Source organism: Neovison vison, chromosome 13, assembly GCF_020171115.1.
Source record: "Neovison vison isolate M4711 chromosome 13, ASM_NN_V1, whole genome shotgun sequence".
Classification (NCBI taxonomy): domain Eukaryota; kingdom Metazoa; phylum Chordata; class Mammalia; order Carnivora; family Mustelidae; genus Neogale; species Neogale vison.
In genome coordinates, this window is record NC_058103.1 from 51424246 (window position 1) to 51443115 (window position 18870).

General features: G+C 35.3%; 1 protein-coding gene across 1 annotated transcript in view; it reads left to right on the forward strand.

Annotated features, from left to right (window-relative positions):
* The window catches only part of MDGA2 (MAM domain containing glycosylphosphatidylinositol anchor 2), an 845496-nt gene that overhangs the window by 348760 nt on the left and 477866 nt on the right, over positions 1 to 18870 (forward strand). Inside the window, exon 2 of the mRNA XM_044231999.1 lies at positions 7387 to 7526. Within this exon, the coding sequence (XP_044087934.1) occupies positions 7387 to 7526 (140 nt within the window). The remainder of the gene's footprint in view (positions 1 to 7386; positions 7527 to 18870) is intronic.

Here is an 18870-nt window from a genome sequence, read left to right on the forward strand (position 1 = left end):
AAAATTCACCAATGCCATCCTAGCTGTCATAAGCAATGACCTTTTGTCTGTGATCCTCCTAATTTACAACTCTGTTGTAAGGGACAGTTTTGGACAGTTCTCTATGCTTCAGCATCTCTTTATGTCACTTTTAAAGCACCACATTTTCTTCTATTTCTCTGACTTTAGAAACATAGTAAGTCTTTTTCCTTGGCCTCTCTGTATTAAGAATTCATTCTACTCATATTTCTGTCATTATCCTCCTAACTTCTCATTCTAAAAATTCTCTGTTTTAGAGATTCCACCTATTCTTTTGTCAACAATGCACTACTATTTAGAAGCAGTAGGTTTTTGTGTCCAGTTATGACTTTTCAGCTATTGGTCAGCTCACTATCAGCATCTGAAACTGAGTTCTTCATCTCCTTTTCCAGATCTTCCTATTCTCTTCTTCCCTAGTCTGTGATACCAGAATATTAATGTAGTGACCCTAAGCAGAAAGATATTAGGCAAAAGGTTGTAAACAAGAGGAATAATTATGGACCATGCTTATAGATACAATACTTAATTGAACATTTGAGTTGGGAGATCATTGTTAAAAAAGGAAGGGGAGGGCTCAGGTCATGATCCCAGTGTCCTGGGATTGAGCCCTGTATCGGGCTCTCTGCTCAGCAGGGAGCCTGCTTCCTCCTCTCTCTCTGCCTGTCTCTCTGCCTACTTGTGATCTCTGTCTGTCAAATGAATAAATAAAATCTTTAAAAAAAGAAAAGGAAGGGGAAGAAGACTCACCTACTATCTTAAACTAGTGACTTGGGTAGGAAAGACAGAAAATAAGACAGGAAGGCACCATTTTTTATTTTTATTTTTAGAATTATTACTCAAATGTGCTATATTGGAGATTGTGAAATAAGCAGAAGAGGCCAATTGTTGTTAATGTCAGTTAGCTAAGTGCAAGATGTTGTAGAAGACTAAGAAGTGTTTTATGAAAGAATGTAATCACTTAACTCAATAGAAAAATGGAAATAAATTTGGTTATTGTTATATTTCTTTAAAAGCAAAACTGAATGCTTGCTAAGAATGGTGTTAAATAAGTGTCAACTGTATTATCTCTTGATGCATGAGAGCAGTAATGTGAGATGTTCTCTGTCTCTGACTCTGTGTCTCTGGACCTCTGTCTCTTGGTAGAAGTGTGAGGCATGCTGGTGCAGGGTGGCTCACTGATGTCTTCCCCAGAGCTTGTAAGAGGGGGCCACTGAGCATCCCCCTCTTGCCTATTCCAGGATATCTGTGGTCTATGTCAAGAATAAGCTGTCTTGACCTGGTGTTGAAAAGCATCAAGATTATATTGGCAACTTGAATTCCCAGAGAATCATTGCGTCAGGGATTTGAGGGATTTATCAGAGTGCAGAGCTCTTACTTGGTGATCTTAAGATGAGAGAAAACTCCAAATACCAAACCTATTTACTGGCTAAAAACAATGAGTCCTTCAGGAATGGTGCCTGCTACTGGACAGCTACGGGCAAAAGTATGTCTTTCAAAAACGCTTTGCAGCTAAGTCCTTAGTCTAACAAAGTCCTCCATGATTTGGGCTCAGAACTCATCTCAAATCTCTCCCATGAGTGAATAATGTGGAGTCCCTAGCGATCAAGAAAGCATTTATTTCCTTCTTTCTTTCTTTCCTTCCTTCCTCTCCTTCCTCTCCTTCTCTCTTTCTTTTCTTCTTTCCTTCCTTCATCCCTCCCTCCCTTCCTTCCTTCTTGGGTCTAGACCTTAACATGGGGCTCCAGCCCATGACCCTGAGATCAAGAGTTGCATACGCTACCAACTGAGCTAGAAAAGGCGCTCAAGGGAGCATTTTCTATTAAAACCATGATCTTTTAGGGCACGCGGGTGGCTCAATCAGTTAAGCATCTCACCCTTGGTTTCAGCTCAGGTCATGATCTCAGAGCCATGATCTCAGAGTTGTGAGATCAAGCCCTGCCTTAGGCTACTTGTTTAGTGCAGAGTCTGCTTGTAGCTCTCTCCCTCTACTCCTGTCTCCTTCTCTCTCTCTCTCTCTCTCTCTCAAATAAATATATATATATATTTTTAAATCACCTTTTACCTAGTTAATCGAGGTATAAACTTCAGTGTCATCTTAACTCCTCCTCCTTCACTCCACATTCAGTTAATCTTCAACTTCTGCCTAACAAAACCTCTGAAGTAGGTCTCTGACCTCATTTCCATTCCCAGAGCTATACAGTGTCTCTGCTGCGTCTGGACCCATAATAGCAACTTGAGAGAGTGGCGCCACTGTCAAAATTCAGAGTAAGTTATAAACTACGTGGACCACATTTTAATGGAGTTATTTCCTAAACACTGTAGGCAGTCTCTTATAGACATGTCTTTGAACACACTGTTTCCTATCTCTGGAAATGTCCTTTCCCTTTGTTCTCTTCACATGCATTTTTGCAGACCTAGGTTACATGTCATTGACTCTGTAAAACACATTGGAACCCTCAAGGCAGATTTAGGCATCTTCTGCTTTGTCCTCTTCCACTACTCTTCACTTTCTTCTGTTAGAGTACCTATCCTATTTAACCATAGTTGTTCTTTCCTCCCCCTTCCTTCCCTCTCTCCTCCCCTCCTCTTTTCCCTCCTCCTTCCCTCCCTTCCCCCCTCCTTCCTTCCTTCCTTCTAAAATGGATGGACCCAATAGGTTGTAAGCTGCTAAAAGATACAACTTATGGCATTAAGTTTTATATCCCCAGAACATAGCCTAATGCCCGATCTATAGCCGTTGTTCAGTAAATACAAGCTTGAAAGCCTGTATATGAGAAGGAAAGCTTACAAATGCTTCTGGTTGTTGCCATTGGAGAATAATTTATTTGTGTTCTTTCTCCAACAGAATACAGAGAGAATTTGGTTTAACTTTCAAAAGTATACTCTAACAAGATAGAAGAATGTCTCTCTTTTGCCCTTTTAGGCTGACCTTTTGAACCCAAAGCCAATTTACTCGAATTAAGGGAGTTGATGTGATTAGTGTTAGGAAAGATTTTACGTAATGCGATTTGGTTTACTTCAAACAAATTTGGATGAATATGAGTCTCAGGCAATATTTTAACATTTTAATTCATTGCTGACTCTAAGGGCAAAGGGGCTCATAACCCTTAGTCCAATTTCAGGATGATGAATTGAGGCTTTTTTCAACAAGGCAGAGGATAAAAGATGACTTGCTTCAGTGATAGTACTGCAAATTGCGTTTATATTTAGAGTAAATAAATTCAGTGCCATAATAGTTGATATTTTTGCTAAACTAGGATGTTGGTGTCATTATAGTGATATTTACTAAAACAAATTACAAGTTAATTATTAAAATAAAATAAATTATTAAATATAAACATAGTCTGTGCTCTGAATCATGTGGTGTGGGGCATATGTCTAAAATGGTACTTGGCAACAAAGTGCTTAATATAAAGTCAGCATGTTAAGAACAAGGAGAACCACTGGACAGTACCTCTCTCCTGAAGCCAAGAAAAGAGAATCATTGCTAAATAACCCAAGAAGATTTCAGGAATGTTGATCTAACTATCAGTCTGGGAATTCTAGATGGGAGAATATCGTGAGCAAAGGCTGTCACATGGGATATATAGTAGTTGCTCAATGAATATATGCTTGAAAGTCTGTGTGTGAGATCAAAGGCTTAAAATGTAGGTTCTTTTTACCTTCCCACTGGTGTTGGGCTGATGTTACAGAGAAGTAGGATTTCAGGTTTTATAATCAGTATGAGGACCTTTTCAGAGCACCTGCAGGCATTAGAACTCTGTGAAGGGTCATGGATTGACATCGTGAATCCCTAGGCAGGAAGAGCACATGATGAAAATAGGAATTACAAAATGCTATTTTGGCAGTTGTGAGATTTCCCGGGTTTGGCAGTAACTGGAGGCAGAATGGTGAATTGAAACATTACAATCGTTGTTTGTAGCAATTATAGTACTCACATTGCTCATCTGCTTATGGTGCTCTACTAACTCCATGAGAAGTTTCTCAATCTTTTTTTTTATTCTTCTTCTTTTTTATTCTCCTAGTCTAGTGTACATCTAGTTAAGGACTTATTTAGAATCCTAATTTATGTATGTCAGACATCATTTTAATAGCACAAAGTAGAGAAAAAAACAAGGGACCATTGGTTCTGCTCTCATGTAGGCCACAAGTAGCTCCAAGCCTGTGAGTAAGTCACTGGATGTCCTCAATTTGGAAATAAGAGCAATGACCTGGATGAGCTAAGACCTTTTCAGTTGAGCTTTCTGTAGACCAGAGCTTCTTGGAAGCTTTCAAAATATTCATCTTATCATTGAGCAGCAAAAGTACTCTGCACATATTTTAATGCATACTAGGAAAAATACATCTTCCACTCCTAAAATTTGGCAGAATATTCCACCCTCCCATAAGAGAGACGGGAGGTTCATATAGGCAATTACCGTTTCCAAGAGTGTGTTAAAATATAGAAGAAAATAGCAGAAAATTAACCCTTGTAAATGAACACAATGAAAAAAAAAATGAACACAATGTGCTTCCTGTATAATTTAAATGGTTTAAATAAAGCTACTTGTTTGCATTATGCTGCTTTTTAAAGATATAGCTTAAAAATAACAATGCTAAAAAAAAAATAACAATGCTATTCATTGATTTGAATTTAAAACAGGGGCGTCTGGGTGGCTCAGTGGGTTAAGCCGCTGCCTTCGGCTCAGGTCATGATCTCAGGATCCTGGGATCGAGTCCCGCATCGGGCTCTCTGCTCAGCAGGGAGCCTGCTTCCTCCTCTCTCTCTCTGCCTGCCTCTCTGCCTACTTGTGATCTCTCTCTGTCAAATAAATAAATAAAATCTTTAAAAAAAAAACAAAAAAAAAACAAAAATAAGGTATAAATTAAGCTGGAAAAATGTCCTGCTACTCTGTATGTAGATGTACTAGTACTTAAGCTAAATTTGGCATGGAAATATATTTCAAAGTAACGAATCTGTATTTTCTATTTATATTTTGCCGATTTTTATTGATTGTCATCAGTTTGTCAACCTCTACAATATGCATATACTTTGTATGATAGATGTTTAAAAATAAGTAGCTCTCTAGTATTACTTATCTAAATTGAAGTTTAAATTTGATCACTGTAGGAAATGATTTATAGGAAACATTGTGTGAAATATATCAGAACACCCAGAAAAACACTGCAGATAAGAATTTCTAATGTCATAAAACTAAACAAATTATTATAATGTCTAGACAGTGTCCAACGACATGGTTTAAAATTTTTTTGATAAATTGGTTTTATAGACCAGACAAAACATTTGATTTGTTTGAGCATCATTTAATTTTCCAAACCAGTGAAATAATGCACAGCATGAAGTTTAGTTACTTGAAAATATTAAAAGGAGAAAGATATTTTATCCTTTGGAGTATTTTCCTTTAGTCAACACACTCTTGTAAGTTTTAGAAAGTTATTCCTCGTCATCTGGTCTAAGTAGCACTGGCATTGCTATCACTCGACATTTGGTAAAAATGCAGAATCCTAGGTTTTTCTGCATACACAGCAGATTTCTGGCCATATCTCTGAAATCTGTATTTTTTTTTAAGATTGTATTTATTTATTTGATAGATCACAAATCGACAGCGAGGCAGGTAGAGAGAGAGAGAGAGAGGAAGCAGGCTTCTCACTGAGCAGAGAGCCTGATGTTGGGCTCGATCCTGAGACCCTGAGATCACGACCTGAGCCAAAGGCAGAGGCTTTACCTACCGAGCTATCCAGTCGCCCCTGAAATCTGTATTTTAAGAAAGTTTCTGGGGAGCTTTTTCTGCCTAGTGACTATAAGAATCACTAAATTCTCATCTTCTTATCCTGCTTTTGGAAATTTTTGCCTTTCATTTGATGCAGATTATTGGAGAATGGAATTCTGAATTTGAAAGTTGAAGAACAGGACTCGGCTTGGATATCCAGAAAAATCTTGAAATACCCAGTTGCATTATTTATCTATAAATAGGCTTTTCTATCCTTCAGTTTCTGCTTGAAATTGAGAACCTTAATTTGTTCTTTTCAATTGTTAAAATACTAAGGGTGCTGTATACATATGGTTCTATAAAACAAAGCATAGATATTGGAAACTTTCTTTTGTGTTACTTTCAGAACACAGGTTTTTTCCAGAAGGAATTTTCCCATAATTTGGACTTATATTCATTTTATTGCGTCCATAGAATCACCAAATTTATCCAAATTCTATAACATTCATGATCCTTTTAATGTTAAATAAAAAATTCCAAGTATGTCCTGATTAATTTTTAAGAAACCATAGCCTCTGCCGGCAATACTGTTGTGTAGGTTGAGATTGCTACAGGAAATTCTAGAGATTATTGTCCTTTACCTGTAGATTGAGCCCTCCCACTTGCCTTTATTTAAAATAACTGTATGTTGGCTAGCTGAACATAATAATAATAATTTTAAAAAAACACTTCCTCTCCCAAATGTATTTATTTCAAACAAAAATCCTGGATTCACGAAAGGGGTGATCTCCAATTTGAAATTAGTGACTGACAGTCATCTCCTTGGTGACAGGAAGCATATCTTATTATCCTAGTGTTTCTCATGACTCATTTTGCATATAGTGGATTTCCAATGATTTGTAAGTCAGTGAATGCTCATCAGGTTTTATTGAAAAACCTGTGTGGTATTGAAAAAGGTGAAAATTACACTTAGGAATTTGGATAACTTCATGAGAACTATGTCTCTTGAATCAGAATTTAATATTTGGGCATTAATGATTCATTGCCTTTGTCATTGGCTTAATTCACTGATCATCTTCTGCTCATATCAACAGAGGAGTCTATAAATATTAAAAACCAAGTTGGTTTCAGTTCCTCATAACCAAATCTTCTCATTTGTTGGCTCCCTATTTGCACCATGAGGCTTATTAAATTAATAGAAAAATGCCAGTAGCTTTCATTCACATTCTTTTTTCTAATGTCTTTTGAGTTTGTCTTTTTTCTAATGGTCTTTTGAGTTTACCCTACCTGAATTTTGGACACCATCCTTTACTATATTAAATTTTGGGTTTCAGAAAAGAAGGGATCTCTTACATTTTAGCAGTCAGATTTTATCATGTAGTCTTATAATGATGGTGATTTCCTAAGTCACCGGTGTTTTCCCATCGTCCTGCTCCCCTTTGCCATTTTCAGAATGTCTTGGTGACTGTTAGATAAATTTGAAGCTTTCTGTCCATCAATATCTTTAATCCCTTGGGATTGCTCAAAGTGTTCAGACTGATGGATCTGACTGTGTTAAAGTCTAATAAGAATTGCTCTTACAACCAGGATGATTCATGGGAGGACAGTTGACTTATTTTTTTTATGTATCTTGTCTCCCTTCTTCCTGACTCAACAGCTCCCCCAACGGTTCGTATTGTGCATTCAGGCTTGGCCTGTAACATTGAGGAGGAGCGCTACTCGGAAAGGGTCTACACCATACGGGAAGGAGAAACCCTAGAACTGACCTGTCTGGTCACAGGACATCCACGTCCACAGGTGAGTCCCGAACCGTGACATTGAGGAAAAAGATCTTTGATCTTTCTTGGAAGTCAAAACTGTGTATTTTGAAGATTTAGCTAGGGAAAAAAAAAACACCCCTGTGTGTGTGTGTGTGTGTGTGTGTGTGTGAAATTTAAGTTACTGTGTGTGTGGAATGCAGGATAAGGGTGATTGCTGAACATTCATGCTTGACATACTCACTCAGATAAGATGAAGGAAGAAAGAAATTTTTGTTTTGGTATTGTGAGAAATTTGGAAGACACTTCTAAGGAAGCTGTTAAAAGACAACTACAAAAATATCTCAGTCAGATAACAATTCATATGGCAATGAGTTTATTTTAGAATGTGGAGCATGATTTCATGATGACATAATTGCAGCCGAGGAAGCATTTGTTCTGAAGAATTTGGTACACGAGGTCACATGTACTTTCCTTACTCCTAGTCATTATATCCATAGAAAACTTTAAAAACAAATGTTTGCAGGTATATGCATTTTGTTGTTCAGGGTCATCTGCTACAGCTTTCATAAGGTATTTTAGTAGCAGGAACAGAAATTGAGAGTTTCAAAGACATTAAAATTTTGAATAATGAACAGAAAAAAAGTTTGGCATGAAAGAAAGGGTTAGGCAGAAGGTAATATAGTTAGGCTGTGATGAAATGTGATTTTTGTGATGAAAAAATTAAATTCTGATACAATGCAGAATATTCAGGATTTCTGAATATTTATGAATTTTTGAATTTCTGCCAATTCTTATTGTCATATATTTAACCTGACTCGTTCAAAATATTCACTGGTAGTCAACAAAGATATTACAATGGAAAAGAAGTCTCATCTGGTAGTAGAGTTACATATTTTAAGTATTAGTGTTGCAGGAAGAAAAAGAAAATCCAGTTAACACCACTACATAGAAGAAAGTTAAGAGCGATATGGAGATTTTATGAGCTCATCATTTTAATCTTGTCTTTTGCTCCTACCATCCTTACCTCGTAATACTCAAAGATGTTGAACCTTATCATTTTGACCTGAGCAACAAATAAAAATAATCATGTGAACTTTACAGAATGAAACAATAGGTTGATAGATAGGACTGTGACTAGAACTAAAATGGTAAAATATGTTTAATAAAATTTAATGATATGCTGTTAGCAAAATAATCTTAGAAAAATAGTTGTTAAAATAGTTATTAATTATTAATAATAATATTAAAAATTAAAACTCACAGTGGCTTAAGTTGTAAATTATAACATTTATTTTTAACTGAAAATTGATTGATGAATAAAATTGTCTTAATAAAATTGAGTTCTACAAAATTTGGCCCATTATGATTAGACTTGGTAGGAAAAAAAATGATTGTAAATCTAAACATAAAAAGAAATAATAGTTATTAAAATTTGATATAGACAAGCTGATATGTCAAGATTTTTATTTTAATATTTATACAGGAAGCAATGGAGTCCAGTGAAAATAATTAAAAATGATAGCAGTAACTCAAAAATATTATCTCAAAGAAAATTTAGTGTTGTGAGGATTTGATTCTAATTTCTCTATTGATATACATAGAATAAAAATTCCAGAATCAAAAAGTTGGGGTCAAAATAGGAGTGTCATACAAACCTAAAAGAACCCACAACCTAAGAGGTGGTTTGTGGCAGGAGAAAAGTCATTAATGCTTTCATTATTCCTGGACCGAATGGGCCAAATTTAGCACCTTCTAAACTACAAATTTTGCTTAAAAATAAAATTTTTTATCTTTTTTAAAAGTCATCCCCGCTGTTCTGCTCTCCCTCATCTCCATCTTTATATTCCCTTAATACTAGGAATTTCTTATTTTCTCGTAATGATTCACAATCTGGACTGTAATCTCTGATGTCTGGCCAATCCAAAATAAGTTCTGGAACAAAGGAGTCGATTATTACCTTATTTATTTTTTTTTTCTAAGTAATTCCATGGCTGGAACCATTTCAGTGTGTTCTGACCCTACGAAAAATTTATTCCAGTATTGTTATTTCTCCATTCCCAGAGGTATTTCAGGTATTTGCAGGTGAATCAGTTTCAGTTTATATTGCCTGTTTGAAAAATTAACTGGGCCTCTTCTTTGTCAACAAACTGTATAAAGAAAGCTGACAGAACAGCTGGGCCTTGGCATCCCAGCCAAACACTAAAGGGCATGCTGGTGGCAGCTCGTCCTGAGGATGGTTCTTCTTGCCTGGGATCATGAAACTGGCATGCCCTTCTCGCGGTGTTTAATCTGAATATGATGATAGTTGGAAATGCAGGGGGAGGGAGAAGCTCCTCACTGCACTCTTCAGGAGATTTCTCAATCTGTTGCCTTTTCTGTTGGCAACGAGAATCATAAAGGTCTCCGTTTCCAGAAGTATTCAAAGGCAGCATTTTTTTCTAGATTAAAAAAAAAATTCTTCAAAAATATATCATCTGGCAATGCATGATAGCCTGAGTACTGTTGTACCCAAAGGAACTAAATGAAGGAGAAAACAGTACTATGCTGTGTTCCACAGCATGGCTGTTCCACTTAGACTGCCTGGGTAAAACCCTGGATGCACAGCGCCTGCTGGAGTGACTTTCGGAAAGTTCCTCAACCTCTTTGTTCTCTGTGCCTCAGGTTTCTTACCTATATAAAAGGGGTGATATAAAAGGGGTGACAGTAACCATTATGCCTAAATCGTAGACTCCTTTTGAGAGTTAAATGTATATTGTAAATATACAGGTACATGTATTATGTATATACACACACATGTATATATATGTACTTAGCATGTAATAAGCATTATGCCAACACATAATAAAACATATGCGGGATTTTTATAATTTCTAAGTAATTTATACTAAGACTCTAAGGTATAGTATTGAATATGTAAGTATGAAAATGGTTCTTAGCTTATAGTCTACTTTAAATTAGATACATTTAAATAAATTTCAGTCTTTTTGTGTTTTAATACTCCTTAGAGACTTTACATCTTTGCTAATTATCTTTTTTTTTAAGCTTGCAAGGACTAGAACTATGTTCAGATTACTTTATTTAATGAGGATTTATTATAAAGATAGATGGAGAGATAAGAAAGAAGGAAGGTAAAGATTTGTTGGTCAACCTACCAACCTAATATTACCTCTAGATGCCCATAATTTCAGGATTCAGCTACCTACTCTCTTTCTCTTCCTTCTTTTCTTTTTCCCTCCTTCCCATTCTCCCTTCTCCTATTCCTTCTTTCCTTCCTCTCTACTCTCTCAATGTGGTCACATCAGTACCAAATGAATTGTGAATATAGTTCTCTTGTAAATGATTTAAACAGTGAGATATTTAACTTCAATGTTCCCTGTCTCTCTGCCACCCACCTCCCAGAGGTTAACATTAAATAGTTAGTTGGATTGTCTTGCAGTCCTTTTTTAGTGCATTTCCATAAATAGGATTATATAGGTTAATGCTTTATTTTCATTTTTTTAAATTAGACAATGAAAAGTATTATCCTGTGACTAGAATTTTTCACTTGGCCCTGTGTCCAAATCAGCAAGTATAGATCCAGCCCGGTGGTTCTCAGTGGGTGATCCCTGGAGAGAACTGGTGAGAAATGAAAGTTCTTATGCCTGTGACATCAGGAGCTCTTTCCTGTGTGGGGGTCAGGGAACTGCACTGTCACAAGCCCTCTGATGATTCTAATGTACACTAAAATTTGAGAACCACTGACTTAGAGCATTAGCTTCACAAAGGATGAATCATACTCTCTATGTGTGCATTAGACACATGTAATTGCTGCTATTTTGTTCAAAATTGAATTACTTACAGATTTTTTACTGTTATAAATAATAATTTAGGGAACACTTCTGGAATGTGTATGTGTTTATGCACATCTTTATTACATGTATGCCAACATTGTTGTAGGATAGTTTCCTTCTTCAAAATGGAATTTAGCCAGTTAAAGGTGACTCTTGCTTCCTTAGCATAAGTGGCTCTTTAATATTTTTGCCAATTTGATGTGAGAGGGTAAATTATACTCCAGTGATGTTCAAATTTTCATTTTCTTAATTACTAGTCAATTTGAACATATTCCCACACATGTATCAATCATTTCTTCCTCTTTCTCATCTATTGATTGTTCTTTTTTTTTTTTTTTTCATCTATTGATTGTTCTTATCTACTTCTCTTTTTTATTGGTTAGCCGGTTGTCTTCTGGTGGACCTCTGGGGACTTTTTATTCATCATAAAAATAATTTAAGTGTCTGCAAAATACATTGCAAATTTTATCTACCAGGGCACATTTGTCTTTTAATATTGTTTATGTTACTTCTACCCAGAGATTTTTGTTTTTAAAAAGATGAATCATTTAAATATTTTCATCTTTGGTTTCTGAATTTTGTCCCTAGTTTAGTAGATATCTTTCATATCAGTATATTGTACATTGTATGTGTTCTTTTTAAATAACAGCTTATATAGCTGCTTATATACTTAATGACTTAATCATTAGGAAACATGTTGTCCATAGTGTGAATATTAGTCTAGTGTTCTTTCTCTTCTTCCTTCTGTCCTAATCCAGACAGGATAGTTAACATTCCACCCTATAGCTTTAAATTGTTCTTTTTTTTTTCTCTTTTGAAAGAAAATTGAGGTACAGTTGACATAGAACATTATATTAGTTTCAGGTATAACATTATATTAGTTAACATTATATTAACACATTATTATATTAACATTATATTTTTATTATATTAACATTACATTAACCTTGTATCAACATTATAACATATATATTAATATTATATTGGTTTCACATGTAAAATGTAATGATTTGATATTTGTAAGCATTGAGAAATGATCACCACAGTTAAGTCTAATTAACATATGGTTAACATATGGTCTAATTAATGTCTGATTATAAAAATTTTTCTTGTGATGAGAACTTTTAAAAACATTTTAACATTATATAATGTTTAATGTTAAACATTAAAGCATTTTTAAAAGTTCTTAAAGTGCTATCTTTATCATGAACAAAACTGCATTATTTTATTCTACCATTCTAGTTACCTCTTCTTATACAATGCCATGCTATTTTAATTTCTGTAGTTTTACTTTATGCTTTGCTATATAGGAAAGCAATTTACTCCTTTGTTGTTTTTCAGTGTTTCTTTGGTTGGCCTCAAACATGTTTCCCTTTCTTTGATGTTGAAAATGAGCTTTTCATGTCTCCCACCCAAATAAATGTTGAAATTTGAATTACATTGCATTTCTCTCGCCATGAAGCCATGTGGTCAACTTCCCATGTGGGAAACTTTTACAAAGGACTTCTCAGTAGGACACTTTGAATATTTCAAACTTCTCAAACAGGAAGACCGTTCTGTTGTAATCAGTATAATGGAAAGGTTTTTGAATTTGTTTTAATAACAAACATGGGTATGTATATTTGGGAGGCTTTCTTTCTGTTTTCAAAGACAAAACAAAACAAAGATGAAAATGATCATCAAACCAAAATAGCTCTACGTTTATGTGTTTTATATGCTGGCTTTCTAGATGAGATTTCTTTTGAATATTATTTTTCATCTTTAAAATATTTTTGAAAACCATTCTTTAAAAAATAATTATGTATATCCAAAATACTACCCTAAGAAGCATTAAAATTGCCTGCTAGTTTATTACAGCTCATCCTTAGGGATTGTTTGTTTTTTAAATTAAAAAAAAAAGGGGATAAGACCATTTCTCAATTTTAAAATGGGATCATATCAGTCATTTGATTGCTATGTAAATGTACTGTTGACTGCCAAGCCTGTTGCTGAGTTATTGATGTTTTTATCCTTGTTAATTTCATATGCAGATTTTAAAGTGATAAACTTACCATAATGAAAATCCTTGCAAACCTTCCTAACAGGTTTTTCAGTTTGAAACCATTACCACTATCTGTGTGTTGTTCTTTGCAAATATTTTGTACATCTTGGTTCATATTTCCATATTTTTTGAGTCAGTCTGTTAGATTTCTTACAATAATATTAACACATGTACATGAAAAAGTGATGTATTTGATTTTTGGATTTATGTCCAAATTAATGGGCAGAATTAGAATCAATCATCTAAGCAGAGGTCATCAAATATTACATCTACTCCTCATGGTTTATAGAATTCAATACAATGTACTTTTTTCATCTATGATGAATCTATCTGGATTGGGTCTGTCTGCTACATCACGTAAGAGATTCTCCAACTAAAACATCTAGTATTTTTTCAATGACTCTTTGGATAGGTTGTGGGAAAGGCTTTAGGATTTATTGTATTCAAACATACATTAATCACAAATTCCATGTCAGTAACTACTTCACAGTCTGTGAAGACTGTGCATATGTCACACATATGCACAGACCTACTCTTTTCTCCTGGAGATCTGTATCTTCTTTAAGTTCATGGTTACGTGGGTAAATGTACTTACCACAGCTCATTTAGGAGGAAGCGCTTACAGTCTTACTGATGGTTGAAGTCATACCTTTGAGTAGTTTTGTTTCCATTGATTTTTATACAAAACATGGGAAGTCTTTTTTGGTTGAACAATTTCCAAAACTGCTTATACTTTTTTATTCCTAGGATATCATCATTAACCAAAGAATTTTTTTAAAAAATCTAATGGAAAAATTTAATGAAAATCCTCATTACATGAGGACTACATTATAAACAGAGAGTCATTTTTTGTTCCTTAGGTGATCTGAATTTGTCTACAGTTATCTCAGAGTTCATCTTTGTTTAATTCCATGGACAGTCTTTATGCATATAAGAAACATTTATCATCTATTCCAGATAAGGACTCAAAAGATGTTAATGTATTTAATGAAAGCTTGAGAAGGTAGGAATGTTAGCACAGGTTTACTATATGATACTTGTTTTTAGAGAGTTCCCAAGGGATACTCTTGTTATCTGGTCAGATGGGTGCTGGCATCTTAGAGAAGTTCAGGGGTGGCTGTCCTTGGGAAGATCAGTAGGAGATGCTGCCATAGAAGCAGGATCTCTAAAATCAGCAGGATGATAGGATTCTAAAATGGCAGAGATTGGGCGGTAACACTTCACCAACAGACTCAGTGTGAACATAAATAGTGTAATGAGCATCAAGGTTGGAGTAGCAACCAGGTTGCCTTCTTCTGCAGGGCTTTGTGATGGAAGATAGATTTTGGTGGCTTTCAGGATCAAACGGGTAGCTGACTAGCGTGGTACTTGACTCATATTAATAGAAAAAAGGAGGTAAGAGGGAAGTTGACATTTTCCACTCTAGTAAAAAATCACAATCACTCATTTGGTTTCCAAATCTAAGCTAATTCACAGAGCAAACACTCATTGTTTGAAAAGGAAGCCAGGTTTCTTTGAGGAAAGATCTACCAGTATCACTACAAGCTTACACCAAGAATAGTATCTGTCTCCAAAGGGACCTGTGGCCATTTGTCATAGTAATTTACATCGAAGAAAGAGAAATACCAAGACTTTTTGAGGGCTTTTCAAGAGAGAGATTCAATTGGCACTGAAATCAATGGATTTGTAATACTAACATAGAGTGAAGGCTTAAGCAGCCAGATAATAAAGAGTCCTGGCTCAGAGAAGTGGGTTCATGGTTATTTCTCCAGACTCCCAAATGCATATTTGGAAGGGACATCTTTAATAACGGGCAGGGTCCCCACATTGGTTATCTGATGCATGAACTAAGTCAAAGTCAATATGGTAAGAAGGACCAGTGAAATCCTGTAAAATTTTCCTTCCCAAACCAAGACATTAAATAAGAAGTAGTACTCCTTCCCAGAAGAAATTTCAGAGGTTAGGTATGACCATCCAAACTTTGACAGTGAAGGAGTGGTAATCTCTATTGTGTTCTAATTTCTTTCACGTATAAGATACCTAAAAAGCCAGGTGGAGTATGGCAGCTGATGCTAGACTATGGTAAACAATCAAATCAATGCTGCTTCTGTCAGGTGTGTCTTCAATGGAGCAGATTAGCTGGTAAGCAGCTAGTCATCTGACACATGGATGCTTTTCAGTTCTTATCCAGAAGATTTTTAAAGTTTGCTTTCATGTGGGATGGACAGCAGTTCACATGTACTACTCTGCCCTGGTCAAATTAACTCTCTCCCTCTCTGTAATGTTACAGTGCACAGGGAGCTCGATTGTCTTAGTAATCTACAAAATATTATATTGATTACATCATGTCATTTTGACCTTCTGAAAAGGAAGTAACAAGTACTTTGGATGCCCTAGTAAGATATAAACATGCCAGAGGGTGAGAAAGTCTTCCAGATGTTACTGGTCTGTCAAATAGGTAAAGATTTTTTGGAGCCCAGTGAGGCGTGCTGGGATCATTCCATTTAAGGTTATAAAAAAGATCTTGCTTCTCACAGCCATACCTCTAAGAAAGAGGCCCCACATATGGTAGACTTTTTTTTTTTTTTTTTTTTTGATTTAGAGGCTAGATACATTACATTTGGAAATGTTGTTCCAAGTGACTTTATTGCACGACTTTAAAAATTATCAGTGTCAGAACAAGAGAGGGCTCTGCAGCAAGTCCAGGTTCTAGAGTAAACTGCTTTGTGGCTCAGGCAATCCTACAATGGTAGTAGATTTGGTGTTGGATGAGGATGCTTTGTAGATTCTTAAGTCCTCAGAAAAGGGTCACAGCACACAACTTTAGATTCTGGAACAGGACTAAACTTTTTAACCCACTGAACCACCCAGGCGCCCCAAGGACTAAACTTTTTATAGCAGAGTACTGACTGCTGTTTGCAAAGTGGTTCTAAAGTCTCTAGGGAGTAGGATCCAGTTGATATGTTCCCCCTTGGTCAGGCCGTTCTGAAACACATTCTGCATGGTTCCTCTGAGAGTCCCAGTAGAATGGAGCCCCAGTCACTCTCAGCAAAGACTAGCACATCAACAGTTTTTTGTATGTTTTTTTTCTTCCTTCTCTATAACACTCTTCACAATTCCCTACTCTGTTTCCCCAGGATTAATTACAAAAACAAACTATTTACTTGTAATCTCTTATCTTGGGCTTTCTTTCCCCAGGGCAGTTCTGTAAGACAGTATCCATTTCCTGGACTCAAACCTAATGAGGAATACATTTACACATTTAACCCTAGATTCTTCATCCTTGCTGCTAACCTTGTGTTGCTTCATTGTGATTCAGAATTATTATCTTTCTACTTTTCCTGAAGACTTGTAAGAGAAAGTCACAAGTCATTAGCAAAGGTATGATGTTCAATCAAATTTTATTTATTAGGACACTTATTAGCATAATTAGCATGGTATAGATTATATATTCATAATTTATTCTCCTAAACCTTAAAAAAAATACATCTTGTATTTGGATTAAGTCTAAGCAGTGAAAGTTTGCAAGTCCATGCACAAGGAATTTCATGTGATGGTGATTGACTACACACACAGACTGAGGATTTGTTTGATTATGACAGCTTTACCTATCATGGTCAAAATTTGATCCTCAGATCAGAAAATAGATCTCGAAACAGAGTCAAAATTGTAGTTATACAATCATGTGGAAGTCTGAAATTATGGGCACTTGGGTGGCTCAGTTGATTGAACATCTGACTTTGCCTCAGGTCATGATCCTAGGGTCCTGGGATTGAGCCCCACGTAGTCCAGTAGTCCAGCTCTCTGCTCAGTGGGGAGCTTGCTTCTCCCTCTCCTTCTGCCTGCAGCTCCTCCCTGCTTGTGTTCTCTCTCTTTCTCTGTGTCAAATAAATAAAATCTTTATTAAAAAAAGTATGAAATTAGATATCTTCTTTTGAAATCTACATATTCTAATGAAAAGTATTATCAATAGGAGTGCTAAGATCATAACCACTATTTTATTATGGTAGTTGACATAAAATAAATACTTTAAAATTAGCAGGGCATTTCCAGGAGATAGGTGGAAATCAATACTGCCTATTAACATATAATTGAGAATCTGTTGGTTGTGTTGTTTATAGTTGAAATGTATCATTTTAAGGTAAACAGTTGCAGTTCTTTTATTGTACAAGTTTTGAATACTTACATGGACATTGATGAACTGGATTTTGTATTTTTCATTATTAGCATAACACTTCTATTGGCATGTTTTCAGATATGTCTTATTTAACTAGGGTGATTGCCAAATGGTAGAGATTCCACAATGTTTTTTTCCCCCCTCAGATTTTAAAATCTTTTTTCTGAGTAGTTATGGAGTGTCAACAAATCTAAATTCACAAACCTTAACATCATCTGAAGTGAATTTTTTTTTCATGGTGGAGTGATAGTCAAATTAGTTGACCTATTTTTGAGTCTATATTATATATGTGCTGTGACTTTGGTTATATACGTATATATCCATACACATACTTACTGCATATATGTACTTACATATATGCACAAAGATAAATTTACAAAGTATGAGTCATTTGGGCATGTTCAACATGATGTAAATGGTCATTTATAGTTATATCCACCCCTACCACTTTCAAAAGGCAGCATGTCAATAAATATAGCAGTTGTCTGCTTGTAATCCTACTGAGTGAAATTTATTCTCTGCATTTATGGCTAGGACATAAAGATACCCATTAAGAGAATTGGATTTACCTAAATTTTCAAACTCCAATCTAATGGATCATTCCTTAAGTTGATTTTAATACATTGAGGTTTCAAATTTAAATTTAATAATTTCAGTACAATAATAGAAAGCCCCACTACCCCCCATCTATTCCATGCTAAAGAATATCCTATCAGCTGTAATTAATAATCTATATCAGTGCTGGTTGTAAACATGACATATTTGTTCTGAATTAGGCTCATCACTGCCTTTCCCTGAAATGCTCAGAGGCGCCTCCAAAAAATCAATAAGGAATAAAAACCTTTCTGTGATCTGAAAAAAAGTTAACTTAAACTACACTGGGAAAGTGCTTGTACAATGTGAGTATTTCCAGGACTGAAAAATAAGAAAACACTTATTAGGAATGACTCAATCAATTCTTTTTTTAGGAATTATTAATCTTTTATTTTGATTTTCTCTGAGTGTCAGAGTCTTAACAAAAACCTAAAAATAACATTTATTTTCCTGACAGTTTTATCTTTTTCCATCAGCAAACATTGATTTCTTCCTTTTTCTGCTTCTTATGGTACATGAGGAGACATTATCCCATACTACCTGGCACCTTCTTGTTTTCTTACTTGCCTTTGGCAGAAATCATTAAATGATGTTGGATATGCTTGAGCAGAGCAAAATCCTTAGTTAATTAGTGTCATTTCTGTTGGGTGTCTGTGGTTTTTAAGATTAACTTTTAGGCATCCAGGTCAGCAGCATAGTGATTATTTGCATTGATATCATGTACAATTAGAACAACTGA